The sequence below is a fragment of the Electrona antarctica genome (assembly GCF_951216825.1).
Source record: "Electrona antarctica genome assembly, chromosome: 24".
In the NCBI taxonomy this organism is placed as follows: domain Eukaryota; kingdom Metazoa; phylum Chordata; class Actinopteri; order Myctophiformes; family Myctophidae; genus Electrona; species Electrona antarctica.
The window spans coordinates 137,220-155,280 of NC_136803.1; the positions used below are offsets into that span (position 1 = coordinate 137,220).

Sequence of the window (18,061 nt, forward strand, 5' to 3'; positions counted from 1 at the left end):
CCATTTCAAGCAGCAAAACAAGGAGCAGGGAATGAACTCCAATCTGAACTGATTCCATGTCAATCAGCAAAACAAGGAGCAGGGAATGAACTCCAATCTGAACTGATTCCATTTCAAGCAGCAAAACAAGGAGCAGGGAATGCATATTTTATTACCATAATAAATATATATTTACTTAGTTTTCTCACATCGCCGGAGAGTCACTCTAGTCTGTCTGTGGCCTTTTGAAGCTGGATGTCATCCGACTCATCAGAGGAAATATCCAGGATCTCGTCTCCTTTTGACCTAAAGATGTGATTTAATTCATTATGATCAGCACTAGGATCGATGCATCACCGTTAAGAAATGAGTCAATTAAACTTTAACAGTTAATAACTAATCGACACGTCTCTGCTTCTGCATGTGATGTGACAGACTAGACACTTTTCATTTGATTCTATTTTCTCATTTCCTGGCCCAGCATCACAAACGGTCAAATAACTATTTGATTAAGGAATATAATATGCCTTTCGTATTATTTCCGTATATCAGCAAAAGTGTAGATTTGTATGTTAGACATTGAGGGAAATTAAGATTCTCAGATTTCTTTATTTTTTTAAACGCTGCTCATCAACTGAGCGGTTAATCAATCGATAAGCTCGTCAAAACGATCAATGGATCAATTAACGCATTAATCAATAATTCCCTAATCAGCACGCAGTGCTTTGGCTCTGAATCTGAGAAGAACAACTAAAACATTCACACATCAATACCTCTTAAATACACACAAAACGTTGCTCACCAACATCACTGAATTCTTAGTATAAGTATATATTTTTAATATAAATCTGCAATTAGAATTGCATAATCTTTTCCATTCATAATTCTACACGTTACAAATATGTTTGCTAAATTTGTAATCATTTTAATTATTTCGTTTTCCCTTTGAATAATTTATAAATCTATAAAGGACAATACAAAAGTAAAATCCCACTTGTGTGAACTGTAAACTATACTTTTATTGTGATATATACTGTACGTTACTCTGTACTGTACGGAACAGTTTTATTGTTATAGTTATAGTGCTCAGTGTGAATGAGGCCTGTAGGCTGCTCAACAGCGCCACTTTAGGTCACCCAGAGGTGTTGCAGCTGTTCGTACACATAGACACATAGGGACACACAAAGCCAGTCACTGGAGTGGTGTCTGTCCATCCATCCATCCATCCATCCATCCATCCATCCATCCATCCATCCATCCATCCATCCATTCCATCCATCCATTCCATCCCATCCCATCCATCCATCCATCTTCAACTGCTTATCCGTAGTCGGGTCGTGGGGGCAACAGCTCCACCAGAGAGCTCCACTCTCCAGAGCAACATTAGTGACTTCATTTGACATTCTCTGGGATCGCGAGACGTTCCCGGCAGATATTGGAGATATAAAACCCCTCCAACTCATCCTTGTAAAAAAACAAACAAGATGGCCGCCAGCGAGGTCAGAATGGCGGTGTGGGACCTGGTCGTGGTGGCGCTCTACTTCCTGCTGGTGCTGGGGGTTGGCCTGCTGGCCGTGAGGCGTCGCTCCACAGCGCCACAGCGCCACACGCTGGCCGGGTACTTCCTGGCCGGGCGCTCCATGAACTGGGCACTGGTCGGCGCCTCACTGTTCGTCAGCAACATCGGCAGCGAGCACTTCATCGGACTCGCCGGCTCGGGAGCCGCCAGCGGATTGGCCGTGGCCGCGTGGGAGGTACTACTGTCAACCGACCAATCAGCACTTTTTGGTTTGGTTTTTATAGTCGTATGGCCCTATTATCGCCAGTTCCTTACCCCTTATCTTACCTTACCTTACCCCTTACCTTCCTTACCCCTTATCGATAAACTTCTTTGCCTTTTTGTCAGGTGAAACCTGACTTATGAATTAGTCAAATTTAATGGAGGAGGAGACTTTGGCTCCTATAGTCGGGACCTGATTGCCTGCCACACACACACACACGCTGCTGTCATGTATTGGTTACTCAGGTCACATGACCAGGAAACACAGGTAACAGGAAGCAGGTAACAGAGCTCTTTAGAGACACCCAATGTTATGTGACGTAATGTTATGACTGAGACCGGCCGGTTGAGCTTGTAGATCGGCTTTTTGAACTATTCAAAATTGTTTTTCAAAATGGTAAAAAAAAAGGCGAAGAAGTTTAGGGATAACGGGTAAGGAAGGCTTCCTTCCTGGACTACAATTCCCACAATGCTTTGGTGCACTGCTCCTCCTTGTGGATAGGGGGGAGGGGCTGTCTTACTGAGACAACATGTAGTCCAGGAAGTACAGTAAGTGAGCCCAGTGTCCATGACATCAGAGACACTGGGGGCTCACTGATAAAACCTAAAATATCTAAAACCACATATTACACACACAAAGACCCCCAGGAAAGTCTTCTAAACGCCATTAACATATTTGTTTTTCTCCCCATGTCTGTGACCCTGCTGTAGGTGAATGCCCTGGTGCTGCTGCAGCTGCTGGGCTGGGTGTTCGTTCCTGTGTACGTGCACTGTGGCGTGTTCACCATGCCGGAGTACCTGGCCCGGCGCTACGGTGGGAGACGGATCAAGGTGTACTTCGCCGCGCTGTCGCTGCTGCTCTACATCTTCACCAAGGTCAGAGGTCAACATGTTTTACTCTACGGGTGCGTTCGGAAATGCGCACCGGGAATGTGGTCAGTTTGTTGAGTGTGGTGGGCGGTGACGTCACAGAGTGCGTTCAGTGTGCCTTATTTACGAACGACCACAGCTGTGACGCAATCACACCGATTCACACCGGACAACCCCTAGCTTCAGGGTAGGGTCGCTCAGTGGACAACCCCAGCTTCAGGGTAGGGTCGCTCAGTGGACAACCCCAGCTTCAGGGTAGGGTCGCTCAGTGGACAACCCCAGCTTCAGGGTAGGGTCGCTCAGTGGACAACCCCAGCTTCAGGGTAGGGTCGCTCAGTGGACAACCCCAGCTTCAGGGTAGGGTCGCTCAGTGGACAACCCCAGCTTCAGGGTAGGGTCGCTCAGTGGACAACCCCAGCTTCAGGGTAGGGTCGCTCAGTGCGGGCACTCGGCACACCCGGTGCGCAGCGCACTGGATTTTCGAACGACAACGCACCGAGTGCACTGAATAAACGAACGACAAGAGAGCACACCAGTGCGTTCAGGCAGGGCGCATTTCTGAACGCACCCTACATCTTCACCAAGGTCAGAGGTCAAATGTTTTACTCTACGGGTGCGTTCGGAAATGCGCCCTGAACGCACTGGTGTGCTCTCTTGTCGTTCGGGGTTGAAGGGACAACCCCAGCTTCAGGGTAGGGTCGCTCAGTGGACAACCCCACTTCACCACTTTTCAACCTAATTGGTCCTCACTAATGTCCATGATAAAATGCCACCATTGTTTTCTACTCGGTCTGTGTTTCATAGGAGGGCCGTGGGCAGTTCAGAAACCAGTCTGTGTCTCATAGGAGGGCCGTGGGCAGTTCAGAAACCAGTCTGTGTCTCATAGGAGGGCCGTGGGCAGTTCAGAAACCAGTCTGTGTCTCATAGGAGGGCTGTGGGCAGTTCAGAAACCAGTCTGTGTCTCATAGGAGGGCTGTGGGCAGTTCAGAAACCAGTCTGTGTCTCATAGGATTAGGAGGGCCGTGGGCGGTTCAGAAACCCGTCCACCAGTGACATCATCGATGGGAAATCCAAGCTAATAGAAACTGTAGGCTTTCTATTCCTGAAAAGTTGCAATGACTGCCAATGAGATAATGGAAGCCATTGTTCTCACGAATCTAAATATCTTTTTCAAGAAATCTTGTTTAAAAGAAACCTGTCTAATGATGATGTCACTGGTGGACGGGTTTCCTATGCTGTACTATTCCAGTATTCCTATTCCTACGTACAGTGTACACGCACGCACGCACGCACGCACGCACGCACGCACGCACGCACGCACACACAGTGGGCAAACAGAGACAAACAGAGACAAATACCGGTAGACACACATCACACATCGGCAAACAGACAAACATGTTCAGCCGACGTGCACGTACATACACACCAATGGACACGCACTGTACACAAAGCTTGTTTTGGGCAGGTAAAGCCTGTTTTATTTACTTAGCTGCACCCGTGTGTTAGCCTGCAGTAAATAGCAGATCTATAAGCACCCTGTGTTAGCCTGCAGTAAATAGCAGATCTATAAGCACCCTGTGTTAGCCTGCAGTAAATAGCAGATCTATAAGCACCCTGTGTTAGCCTGCAGTAAATAGCAGATCTACAAGCACCCTGTGTTAGCCTGCAGTAAATAGCAGATCTACAAGCACCCTGTGTTAGCCTGCAGTAAATAGCAGATCTACAAGCACCCTGTGTTAGCCTGCAGTAAATAGCAGATCTACAAGCAGCATCTTTACCTGTATACTATTTATACTGTCCTGCTCTGTGGGTAATAATACAAGTTGATTGTGATTGACAGGTGTGGACATGCAGGGTGATTGACAGGTGATTGACAGGTGATTGACAGGTGATTGACAGGTGATTGACAGGTGTCGGTGGACCTGTGTTCAGTGCAGTGTTGTTTTCGTCGACTAAAACTATGACAAAAACTGTCCGTCGACTTCCTTCTTCCACTGACGAGAACTACATGGAAACTAAATGAAAACTAAGCTATGACGACTACAACTAAGACTAAATGTATTGACAATTTCGTCAACAAATAAAAACTAGACTAAAATGTTAGGAAGGGACTAGTGGACAAGAGATCCAGTTTACACTGCTGAAAATAGCAGATCTACAACGCTGCGACGCGTTGTGGGCTTGTAGATGTGAAGTGTAAAATCAGTCATTACGACGGCATGAAGGCCTGTCAAGGCACATTTTAGTCCATTAAATCAACTGTAGATTTAGTCGACTAAAATCTTATGATATTTAGTCGACTAAAACTAGACTAAACACTAAAACATTCAAGGTGATTAAAATGTGACTAAAACTAAGTGAGAACTATTCAAAAGACTACGACTAAAACTACTATATATCTAAATCGCCTGTCAAAATCAACACTGATTTATTATAACAAAAGTTGATTGTGATTGACAGGTGTCGGTGGACCTTAACCCATTTTGGGGGCGGGAACCCCTTTTGGTGTTAGCATTATGTTATGCTTTAGCTATTGAAAAATAGCAGATCTACAAGCTCATAGCGCGCCACCGAGTGGCGCGCTACGAGCTTGTAGGTCTGCTATTTTTGAAAAATCAAAGAACGACTGACATAGAAACAGCTTTTTCAGAAAACTGTCAGGATGTAGAAGACATTTTTAGAATCTGGTCTCAGGTCAAAATGGGTTAAGTTGATTGTGATTGACAGGTGTCAGTGGACCTGTATAAAGTTGATTGTGATTGACAGGTGTCAGTGGACCTGTATAAAGTTGATTGTGATTGACAGGTGTCGGTGGACCTGTATAAAGTTGATTGTGATTGACAGGTGTCGGTGGACCTGTATAAAGTTGATGGTTGTGATTGACAGGTGTCGGTGGACCTGTACTCCGGGGCTCTGTTCATCAGGGAGTCTCTGGGGTGGGACCTGTACGCGTCCATCACAGCCCTCCTCGCCATGACCGCCCTGCTGACCGTGACGGGCGGCCTGACCGCCGTCATCTACACCGACGCCCTGCAGGCGGCGCTCATGATCGCCGGCGCGCTCTGCCTGACCGTCATCAGCCTGGGCCACGTGGGAGGACTGCAAGGTTAGACGCTTTCATTTTAACCAGCATTTAGACCTGAGTTTGATTCTACAAATGTGACTAAATTTGACTGAGGGACTGCCATTGGATTTTTTTTAATTTTCGTTTTTTCATGTCGTATGAAAGCAGGGAATCATAGCTTCAAATTGACATATTGGTTGTTCAGTTTGACCCACCAGTTTTGGAGATATGGCTTATAGAGTAATGTCTTGCAGAGAAACAGCGAGTTGAGAAAACAGGCTTGAAAGGTTCACTTCTGTGGTCTCTAACATTACACCTAGCTACATGTTTAAGCATTTATTTCATATTTACATGTCTTCTGTGGACTCTAACATTACACCTAGCTACATGTTTAAGCATTTATTTCATATTTACATGTCTTCTGTGGTCTCTAACATTACACCTATAGCTACATGTTTAAGCATTTATTTCAAATTTACATCGATTTCAGCTCTGACACTTATTTCAGACATGCTCTAGTATGTGAAGAGTCTGCCTGTGCTATTAACTCATTTTGAAAAAAATAAGTTTTTCTTCTCTGGTGAAAAGCTGGAGTTTGCGCGATGGCAGTCTCTCAGTCAAATCTGGTCACAAATGTCTAATATAAACTGCAGGCTTTCTAGTCTTGAAAAGTTGCAATGACTGCCAATGAGATAATGGAAGCCACTGTTCTCACAAATCTAAATATTTTTTTCAAAGAATCTTAGTTTAAAAGAAACCTGTCTAATGATGATGTCACTGGTGGACGGGTTTCCGATTGCTACTATTCCTATTCCTACCTGTGTTGGTGTATTACCCTACAAATGTTATTCCTATTCCTACCTGTGTTGGTCTATTACCCTACAACTGTTATTCCTATTCCTACCTGTGTTGGTGTATTACCCTACAACTGTTATTCCTATTCCTACCTGTGTTGGTGTATTACCCTACAACTGTTATTCCTATTCCTACCTGTGTTGGTGTATTACCCTACAACTGTTGATCAAATGTTTCCCAAAATGAGTTAATATCACAGGCAGACTCTTCACATACTAACTAGAGCATGTCTGAAATAAGTGTCAGAGCTGAAATCGACATGTAAATATGAAATAAATGTGACCGAGCCTGGCAAAATGGTCCTCATCTCGCCAATAATGAAAAGGCAGAAAATCGCTAAATAAACTCGATTTTTTGTGTGTGTGATTTTCGTTTTTTTTTCATATTAACACAGTTTGAATGTTGAAGAAGGTTTTCATTCCAACAGATTATTGATTTGGGTAAATTAAATGTATACATTTATAAATCCAAAGTATGCTTGTTTTTTCGGTAACTTTACCTCTGATTTGGGGGCGGAGAAGAGCAGTTCCGAGATTTGCATGTAGCTTTCGATTGTTTTTCTTCTCTGGTGAAAAGCTGGAGTTTGCGCGATGGCAGTCTCTCAGTCAAATCTGGTCACAAATGTCTAATATAAACTGCAGGCTTTCTAGTCTTGAAAAGTTGCAATGACTGCCAATGAGATAATGGAAGCCACTGTTCTCACAAATCTAAATATTTTTTTCAAAGAATCTTATTCCTACCTGTGTTGGTCTATTACCCTACAACTGTTATTCCTATTCCTACCTGTGTTGGTGTATTACCCTACAACTGTTATTCCTATTCCTACCTGTGTTGGTGTATTACCCTACAACTGTTGATCAAATGTTTCCCAAAATGAGTTAATATCACAGGCAGACTCTTCACATACTAGAGCATGTCTGAAATAAGTGTCAGAGCTGAAATTGACATGTAAATATGAAATAAATGCTTAAACATGTAGCTAGGTGTAATGTTAGAGACCACAGAAGACATGTAAATATGAAATAAATGCTTAAACATGTAGCTAGGTGTAATGTTAGAGTCCACAGAAGACATGTAAATATGAAATAAATGCTTAAACATGTAGCTAGGTGTAATGTTAGAGACCACAGAAGACATGTAAATATGAAATAAATGCTTAAACATGTAGCTAGGTGTAATGTTAGAAGCTATGATTCCCTGCTTTCACAAAAACGAAAATTCAAAATAAATCCAATGGCAGTCCCTCAGTCAAATGTGGTCACATATGTTGGTTCTTCAGGAGTGATGGTCAGATACATGGAGGCCAGGCCCAACGTGACGGCCATCCTGCTGTCCTCTCCCAACCTGACCGTCAGCCCGCTGTGCGTGGAGCGGAACCAACCCAAAGCCCACGCCCTGAAGATCCTCCGAGGCCCGGCCGACCCCGACCTCCCCTGGCCCGGCTTCTTGCTGGGCCAGACCCCCGCCTCCATCTGGTACGGTTTGACCTCCGACACGCCCCCAACCCCCCCACCCCCCCATCTGGTACAGTACCCCCAGAGCCGTAGGTTCTGGACCGGAAGTCCTGGACCGGAAGCTGGCAGAATGCACTGGACTCAGGTCAACAGCCCAGCTTTAATGATCTTAAATCCCTTTATTTTAGATTGTTTTTTTTAGTAATAGTACAACATAAACATTACAGAGACTTTAGTTGTCACTGTACAATACTTTAAAACAGTTGTCATGTTGCACACATGCCTAAAGTTGCTGATATTTGCGCTGCCCCTCGTTGAAAACGATGTATTTCCAACTACCAGCTTGTCCCCCTCCATCCAGGCTGCATGGACAGCTTGTCCCTCTCCATCCAGGCTGCATGGACAGCGCTCGAGCGCAATTTGCAACTCTAGATTTTGTTTTATAATGGGATGAATCTAGAGTTGCAATACCCTCCCTCCCTACCTACTCATCCAAATTGCTTTTGCGATCTGCTTGTATTAAACAACGTTTAGTAGTCACCAACATTGCAGCTGTACAGAAAGCTTGAATTATCCTCCTATCCTCAGAAAGTAGCTCATAACATCTCTACGGTGGATTTTTATGAAACAAAAGCTTGACAGATTGAAAGAGGATAATTCAAGTTTGGCAGATTGAAAGAGGATAATTCAAGCTTGGCAGATTGAAAGAGGATAATTCAAGTTTGGCAGATTGAAAGAGGATAATTCAAGCTTGGCGTAGAGCTGCAATGTTGCAGAGTTTAACGTCGTTTAATACAAGCAGAACGCAAACGCAAATTGGATGAGTGGGGAGTCAATGGAGGGTATTGCAACTCTGGATTCATCCCATTATAAAAAAAAATCTAGAGTTGCAAATTGCACAGGACCAGGACCAGAAGGAACGTTACCCCAACCAAACTCAGTTTCAGCACAAAGATGGAGTCAAATTAATTCTACTGCTACAGTATATATGTGGCCAGAAATGTGGAATGCTCTACCAAGAGTCGTAACAACGTGTGACTCCTTAATAGTGCAGGGGTTCTCAACGTTTTTTGGCTACATGCTACATGTCACACAACATGTATGTTGTGTGACATGCTGACATGTTGTTGCTGCTAGGTACTGGTGTGTTGTATGTGTGTTGTGTGACATGTTGTTGCTGCTAGGTACTGGTGTGTTGTATGTATGTTGTGTGACATGTTGTTGCTGCTAGGTACTGGTGTGTTGTATGTGTGTTGTGTGACATGCTGACATGTTGTTGCTGCTAGGTACTGGTGTGTTGTATGTGTGTTGTGTGACATGTTGTTGCTGCTAGGTACTGGTGTGTTGTATGTGTGTTGTGTGACATGTTGTTGCTGCTAGGTACTGGTGTGTTGTATGTGTGTTGTGTGACATGGTGTTGCTGCTAGGTACTGGTGTGTTGTATGTATGTTGTGTGACATGTTGTTGCTGCTAGGTACTGGTGTGTTGTATGTGTGTTGTGTGACATGCTGACATGTTGTTGCTGCTAGGTACTGGTGTGTTGTATGTGTGTTGTGTGACATGTTGTTGCTGCTAGGTACTGGTGTGTTGTATGTGTGTTGTGTGACATGTTGTTGCTGCTAGGTACTGGTGTGTTGTATGTGTGTTGTGTGACATGTTGTTGCTGCTAGGTACTGGTGTGTTGTATGTGTGTTGTGTGACATGTTGCTGCTGCTAGGTACTGGTGTGTTGTATGTGTGTTGTGTGACATGCTGACATGTTGTTGCTGCTAGGTACTGGTGTGTTGTATGTGTGTTGTGTGACATGCTGACATGTTGTTGCTGCTAGGTACTGGTGTGTTGTATGTGTGTTGTGTGACATGCTGACATGTTGTTGCTGCTAGGTACTGGTGTGTTGTATGTGCGTTGTGTGACATGTTGTTGCTGCTAGGTACTGGTGTGTTGTATGTGTGTTGTGTGACATGTTGTTGCTGCTAGGTACTGGTGTGTTGTATGTGTGTTGTGTGACATGTTGTTGCTGCTAGGTACTGGTGTGTTGTATGTGTGTTGTGTGACATGTTGTTGCTGCTAGGTACTGGTGTGTTTTATGTGTGTTGTGTGACATGTTGTTGCTGCTAGGTACTGGTGTGTTGTATGTGTGTTGTGTGACATGCTGTCATGTTGCTGCTGCTAGGTACTGGTGTGTTGTATGTGTGTTGTGTGACATGCTGACATGTTGTTGCTGCTAGGTACTGGTGTGTTGTATGTGTGTTGTGTGACATGCTGACATGTTGTTGCTGCTAGGTACTGGTGTGTTGTATGTATGTTGTGTGACATGCTGACATGGTGTTGCTGCTAGGTACTGGTGTGCAGACCAGGGCCTCACTTCAAGGGAAAGGGCCTCACTCACACCTATACATCTAGCATACAACAATGTTGCATGGTAGATGTAAACAAAGGGTAAGTGTCATGGCCGCCCCAATGCATTTCCAATGGAAGTCACATGGTTTGACACAACATTTTTTGTCGTACGGCTTTCGGCTGTGTTTCGACTGCCCCCCCTCCCCCTCATACAATGTTGTGTCAAACCATGTGACTTCCTTTGGAAATGAATTGCGAGCTTGCATCAGTCAACAAGTCTCATGCATCAGCGATACAACATTCTGTTGTGAAGGTGTGAGTGAAGCCCAGGTCATCGTGCAGAAAGTCCTGGCAGCTAAAAACATGATGCTGCTGCTATAGGTACTGGTGTGCAGACCAGGTCATCGTGCAGAGGGTCCTGGCAGCTAAAAACATCGCCCATGCCAAGGGCGCCACCCTCGCTGGCGGCTTCCTCAAGATCCTGCCCATGTTCATCATCGTCATCCCAGGTAAATAAAGTACAAGTACCTCAACATTGTACTTAAGTACTTACAGTACTTTCTAAAAAAAACGCCTCCTAAAACCTAAAATAACCCATTTTGACCTGAGATCAGATTCTAAAAATGTCTTCTAAATCCTGACAGTTTCCTGAAAATCCCTATGTTTCTATGTCAGTCGTTCTTCGATTTCTCAAAAATAGCAGACCTACAAGCTCGTAGCGCGCCACTCGGTGGCACGCTATGAGCTTGTAGATCTGCTATTTTTCAATAGCTAAAGCATAACATAATGCTAACACCAAAAGGGGTTCCCGCCCCCAAAATGGGATAAGGCACAGCCGGCATTTAATTATTTTATTGCCATGTACGTACATATTGGTACCCCCCCCCCCCCCCCCCCCACCGCCTATGGGACGTTATCTGCCAGCTACGCACATTTAACCCATTTATACCTGACGACAGTTTTCTGGAAAACCCGTGTTTCTATGTCATTCTCAAACTATTTCATGTCAAGGACCCCCAAGATTATTATGTAATTTGCTGCCGACCCCCATCTGAAAACATGTTGTTCCAGGGACCCTGGAGGGGGGGGGGGGTTCCAGGGACCCCCCCCCCAGAAGCAAACATTTGAGTTAAAAACGTTCGCTCTGAAAGAATATGTATTCAAAGATTTGCACTACATTTTCAAGATTTTTCAAAAATAGCAGACCTACAAGCTCGTAGCGCGGCACTCGGCGAACAGAAAATGGCTAAAAATGCATTTCCGGCCTATTCGTTTTCGGCCCGAATAGGCAGAAAATATATCACCGAATAGTGTATGCAATTAATGCATTCAAAAGAGCTGAATAAATGTGTTATGGACCCATAATAGTGATTATTATTTAAGTTAAGTTTTGCCATAACCATTTATTTTGCCATAAATCAGGGTTCCCGTCCTGGATAGTAAATGGTAAAGTAAATCTACTTGGTTACTTTCCCACCATACTGCTTTGCTGTTCTTCGTCATATACAAGACCCTACATGGTCTGTGCCCGCCCCCCCCCCCCCCCCCCCCTAAGTGAATTCATTAAACAAAAGCCTGATAGGGGAATCAGTACCAGAGCAACCACTCGAGGTGACTGCGAAGTGCCGCACCGGCAAACAACATTCGGCCAAAATGTCCTCTCAGTACAGGGTTGTGTAGCATGGACTGGCCTTCCTCTGCGTATAAGGGATTGTGCTACATTTCCATCTTTTAAATACAATCTGAAAAAATGGTTGCTTGAAAACCAAAGCTGCAACCATTCATGATTATTTTAGGTGTATTTCTTTTTTTATGCTGTGTTCCCTATGCAATGTTATGTAAATGTATTCCACTGTTTGCCTGTTTGCCTGTTTGTCTGTTTTGTGTTTCTTGTGAGGACTGCGGATGAAAATTAGCAACTGTGCTATATCCTGTGTATTTACGTCCATGTGACGTCCATTAATATGCATTGTCCTGTCCAAATGAACAAATAAAGTCCTCGGTGGTTTTCCACATACTAGGGATGATCGCCAGGATCCTGTTCGCCGACGAGCTGGCGTGCCTGGGCCCGGAGCACTGCCTGGCGGTGTGCGGCTCCGAGGCGGGCTGCAGCAACGTGGCGTACCCCCGCCTGGTGATGAGCGTGATGCCCGTGGGCCTCCGGGGACTCATGATGGCCGTCATGATCGCCGCGCTCATGAGCGACCTGGACTCCATCTTCAACTCGGCCAGCACCATCTTCACCCTCGACATCTACAAGGTTCACAAAATAGTTTGTTTGTTTGTTTTTGGGTATTTTTTTTATTTTTTTTTATTGTGGTTTAGTTTTTTTTTCACACACATATTAACTGTATATATGGTGATTTTGGGTGTGCCAGTACAGTACAGTGACAGTACAGTACAGTAGAGCAGGGGTTCTCAACCCGTGGGTCGCGACCCCTCGAGGGGTCGCCAAATTATAAATTATTATAATTTTTTTTTTTGCAACTGAATGGCTGTAAAGTGGAAATGAAGAATTTACATATAGTACACATAGTACATGCATACACCTTCCCTAATGATGATGGTTGCAGTATTTTTTTATGGTGTATTGTCTCTATTATTAAGGTTATTGTAGCAGTCAATTTATATTGGGGGTCGGGAGGGGGCGGGGCGGGGGTCCCGAGACGTTGCCAAAGCATTTTCGGGGGTCCCCGGCCAAAAAGGTTGAGAACCCCTGCAGTAGAGGGTACAGTAGAGGGACCCCCACACGGTAACTGTCATTTCTCAACCGTTTCGGACGCGGGGCGGCTCGCCGGAATCAGGCCGGCACCCTGGGTGCGTTCCTGTGGGTCTGGACCCCCCCCCCCGGGACCCCCACACGGAGTTGCACCACTTACTTCACATGGGTGTGATTTCTTTTATTTCTGTGACATAGCTTAGTTTTAGTTTCATTTTTGAGTGAATCCCTTACGGAGTGTGTGGCTGGCTGGCTGCCTGGGTGCCTGGCTGCTCATACCCAGGCAGGCACCCTGAATCCCTTACGGAGTGTGTGGCTGGCTGCCTGCCTGGGTGCCTGGCTGCTCATACCCAGGCAGGCAGCCAGGGTATGAGCACGAAAACAGCATGGTTGTTTTTCACCACCAGTGCGCAACCTAACACACACACAAACACAAACACACACGCACATATTAACTGTATATTATGATGATTTCCGGTGTGCCAGTACAGTACATGCAGTGACAGTACAGTACATGCAGTACAGTACAGTACAGTACAGTACAGTACAGTACAGTACAGTACAGTACAGTACAGTACAGTACAGTACAGTACAGTACAGTATTATTTTAGTTTTAATGTAGTTCAGTTAACCAAGATGTATTTTTTATTTTAGTTTTGATGTAGTTCAGTTAACAAAGATGTATTTTTTATTTTAGTTTTAATGTAGTTCAGTTAACAAAGATGTATTTTTTATTTTAGTTTTAATGTAGTTCAGTTAACAAAGATGTATTTTTTATTTTAGTTTTAATGTAGTTCAGTTAACAAAGATGTATTTTTTATTTTAGTTTTAATGTAGTTCAGTTAACAAAGATGTATTTTTTATTTTAGTTTTAATGTAGTTCAGTTAACAAAGATGTATTTTTTATTTTTGTTTTAATGTAGTTCAGTTAACAAAGATGTATTTTTTATTTTTGTTTTAATGTAGTTCAGTTAACAAAAATGTATTTTTGAGTGGTGCAACCACTCCAAGGAACAGCAATTTCTGTGTTAACCTATGTGACTATGTGTGTGGCTATGTGTTGCCTAGTGATAATAGGCCTATCTCACAGAATTTCCCCGCCCCCCTTAATACGCCCCCTTTTGGGGTTAGTGGTGATAGCGTGACGTCACTCCATAGACGCTACATGTTAACAGAGGTAATTTAAGAAGTCTACAACTTTTGTTTTCTCAAGGTAAGGTTTGTTCTATCTGTTCGAGCTGATTTACCATCTTGTTTGCTTCATAATAATATTGGTCTGTCACATTTTTACATTAGAAAATGTACTTAGATTCTCCAGAGAAAAAAACATGTAAATGCTAATGTTAAAGACACCACTATTTACCGGAAGTGGGCGTGAAAAGCGGGCTGTGAGATAGGCCTATTACAAAGAGAGAGAGAGAGAGAGAGAGAGAGAGAGAGAGAGAGAGAGAGAGAGGCAGGGGGAGAGGGGAGAGGGGAGTTGCACCACTCCGTTCACACAGGCGTGCTTTTTTATTTTAGTTTCAGTTTTGGGTAACCAATAACGACCCTGATTTGCACGCACAGATGCTGCGGAGGCGGGCCTCGTCCAGGGAGCTGCTGCTGATTGGCCGTCTGTTCGTGGTGGTCATGGTGGTCATCAGCATGGCGTGGGTGCCCGTCATCGTTGCCATGCAGGGTGGCCAGATGTTCTACTACATACAGGTAGGGGGCGTGGCCTACAGGAGGCGTGGTATATAAGGGGGCGTGGCATATATACCAGATGTTCTGCTACATACAGGTAGGGGGCGTGGCCTATGTGAGGCGTGGCATATAGGGGGCGTGGCATATATACCAGATGTTCTACTACTACATACAGGTAGGGGGCGTGACATATAGGGGGCGTGGCCTATAGGGGGCATGGTCTATAGGGGGTGTGGCATATATGGGGCGTGGCCTATAGGGGGCATGGCCTATAAGGGGGCATGGCATATATACCAGATGTTCTACTACATACAGGTAGGGGGCGTGGCCTATAGGGGCCGTGGCATATATACCATAATATGGCCCCCCTACATGTATGTAGTAGAACATATTATGTTCTACTACATACATGTAGGGGGCGTGGCCTATAGGGGGCGTGGCATATATACCAGATGTTCTACTACATACAGGTAGGGGGCGTGGCCTATAGGGGCCGTGGCATATATACCAGATGTTCTACTACATACAGGTAGGGGGCGTGGCCTATAAGGGGGCGTGGCATATAGACCAGATGTTCTACTACATACAGGTAGGGGGCGTGGCCTATAGGGGCCGTGGCATATATACGTGGCACCTATATTCTTTCAGAGCAAACGTTTTTTAACTCAAATCGTTGCTATTTTTCAATAGCTAAGGTATACCCCAAAAGGGGTTCCCGAGTCCCGACGCCCTGAATGGGATTAAATTATTTTTCGTTCATTTCCCTCCCTGTAACCTTCCAGGAGGTGTCGGACTACCTGACTCCGCCCATCGCCGCTCTCTTCCTGCTGGGCGTGCTGTGGCGCCGCTGCAACGAGGCGGGCGCCTTCTGGGGCGGCATGGCGGGCCTGGCGCTGGGCGTGGCGCGGCTGGCGCTGGCCTTCGTCTACCACGAGCCGCCCTGCGACCGGGAGGACGAGCGGCCGGCGTTCGTCAGGGTCCACTTCATGTACGTGGCGGCCATCTTGTTCTGGGTGACCGGCGGGGTGGCGGTGGCGGTGAGCCTGTGCACGGCGCCCCCTAGCGAGCGGCGGGTGGCGACCGCCACTCTGTGGGGACTGAGGAGGAGGAGGCAGAGGGCCGCCGCGAGGCTGCGGCGAGACGAGGACAACGGTAGGCCCGTCACTATTGTTACATGTGAATTTGTTGTTTTGTGATGAATTCCTGTTCTGTTCTTTGACTATATAAAAGTGTCTATTTGTACGTCCCTAAATGTTTTGATGAATTGAACAAGGTTGGACCCTCTTCTTGTAAACAAGTGTAATGCTTTATTGGGTCGTCCACTCACAGTTAACAGTCTTTGTATTGAGTTTGTGCTTGAAATGTACTGTAATTCTGCAAACTGTTAATAAATATTTCAATCAGTCAATCAAAAAACATCGCTGCCTACTCGCAATTAGTTGAGATGGTCGCAATTTTGCAATCGCAGATCTACGAGTACTACTTACTCGTAGATCAGATATATTTCCGCTATTTTGTGCTTTTTTTGTTGGAAAGAAAACAATCTTAACCAGTGTTGGAACTAAAGCCCTTACATTAAGTCACTTTACATAAAGAAACTACTTTTTGCTGTAACTTTTAACGTAACTCTATACATTTTCCCATTCAGTAACGTTGTTCAGAACCGCCCCAAAAAGGCCTCTGCCTGAGCTCTGGACATGCAGGGCCCACTGCCCAGTGTCCATATATGCAGCTGGCCTGATCTGATATCATTCTCCATATTTGGGCATAAAAGGCACACAGATTTGGGTGGCGCATCCATTTCCAACTTGCATCGTTCCAAGTCCAACCGGGCACCACTCTAGTATATTACAAATTATTAAAATGTCCCAGTGATTTTCTTTATATTATTTATTCGTCATATTTGTAATGAGAAATACAAATCGTAACGTTCCAATGTTCAATAAACAAAAAACAACAATTAAAACGTTATAATCGCAAATATTTGTGTGACAATTGATGAATGAATTAATGGTCAACTTAACTGTTGTCATGGTGACAGGCCTCCTGGAAGACAACGGTGGAACGGAGATGAAGAGTCCAGCCGCAAAACATCATCCCCAAAACAACGGTCTGCAGCTTCTTGGCAAAGACGTCGAGGTTCACCCCCTGGAGGGTAGCCCCCCTTACGGCAGCCCCCCGGAGGGTAGCCCCCCTTACGGCAGCCCCCCGGAGGGTAGCCCCCCTTACGGCAGCCCCCCGGAGGGTAGCCCCCCTTACGGCAGCCCCCCGGAGGGTAGCCCCCCTTACGGCAGCCCCCCGGAGGGTAGCCCCCCTTACGGCAGCCCCCCGGAGGGTAGCCCTCCTTACGGCAGCCCCCCGGAGGGTAGCCCCCCTTACGGCAGCCCCCCGGAGGGTAGCCCCCCTTACGGCAGCCCCCCGGAGGGTAGCCCCCCTTACGGCAGCCCCCCGGAGGGTAGCCCCCCTTACGGCAGCCCCCCGGAGGGTAGCCCCCCTTACGGCAGCCCCCCGGAGGGTAGCCCCCCTTACGGCAGCCCCCCGGAGGGTAGCCCCACTTACGGCAGCCCCCCGGAGGGTAGCCCCCCTTACGGCAGCCCCCCGGAGTGTAGCCCCCCTTACGGCAGCCCCCCGGACGGCCACCATCAGCCGGACGACGGTGCTCAAGCGGTCACGTCGAAAAACGGCGCCGACGACAACAACGCCCTGGTTCAAATCCAAAATGGCCGCCACTCCTCGGCAGCGGCGGAGAGGCTCGCAGAGGAGGAGGAGGAAGAGGAGGAGGAGGAGGAGGAGGACTGCACCGAGCGGTGCTTGGCCGCGGGCCGCGGTGACGTGGCCGGGGAGCGCGGCCGGGGAGCGAGGGCCCTGCGGTGGCTCTGCGGCGGGATGGCCGCGGCGGCGGGCGGGCCGGCGGCCGCGGTGCTCTCGGCCCAACAGCAGGAGGCGCTGGTGGACGCGCTGCTCCGGCAGCCCACGGGAGCGTCCTCCGTGGCGCTCAATGTGGGCCTGGTGCTGGTCTGCTCCGCCTGCGTGTTCCTCTTTGTCTACTTCTCCCTGTAGAGTAGACCAGGGGTTCTCAACCCGTGGGTCGCCAAATTATTTAAAAAAATATATATATATATATATCTATATATATATATTTTTTTGCAACTGAATGGCTGGAAAATGGAAATGAAGAGTTTACATATAGTACACATAGTACATGCATACACCTTCCCTAATGATTATATCTGGTTTCAGTATTTATTTATGGTGTATTGTCTCTATTATTAAGGTTATTGTAGCAGTCCATTTATATTGGGGGTCGGGCGGGGGCGG

At 46.2% G+C, this 18,061-nt stretch overlaps 1 protein-coding gene across 1 annotated transcript; it reads left to right on the forward strand.

The window, feature by feature from the left end:
* Positions 1–1,472: 1,472 nt before the first annotated feature.
* LOC306917153 (sodium/myo-inositol cotransporter-like) lies at positions 1,473–17,803 on the forward strand (the record flags this gene model as incomplete). The annotated part of the gene is made up of 9 exons (XM_079495286.1): positions 1,473–1,733; positions 2,471–2,635; positions 5,516–5,735; positions 7,828–8,023; positions 10,723–10,850; positions 12,363–12,601; positions 14,627–14,764; positions 15,526–15,895; positions 16,785–17,803. The coding sequence occupies exons 1-9, from the start codon at positions 1,485–1,487 to the stop codon at positions 17,801–17,803; spliced, it is 2,724 nt and encodes a 907-aa protein (XP_079351412.1). The 5' UTR covers positions 1,473–1,484.
* Positions 17,804–18,061: the final 258 nt, after the last annotated feature.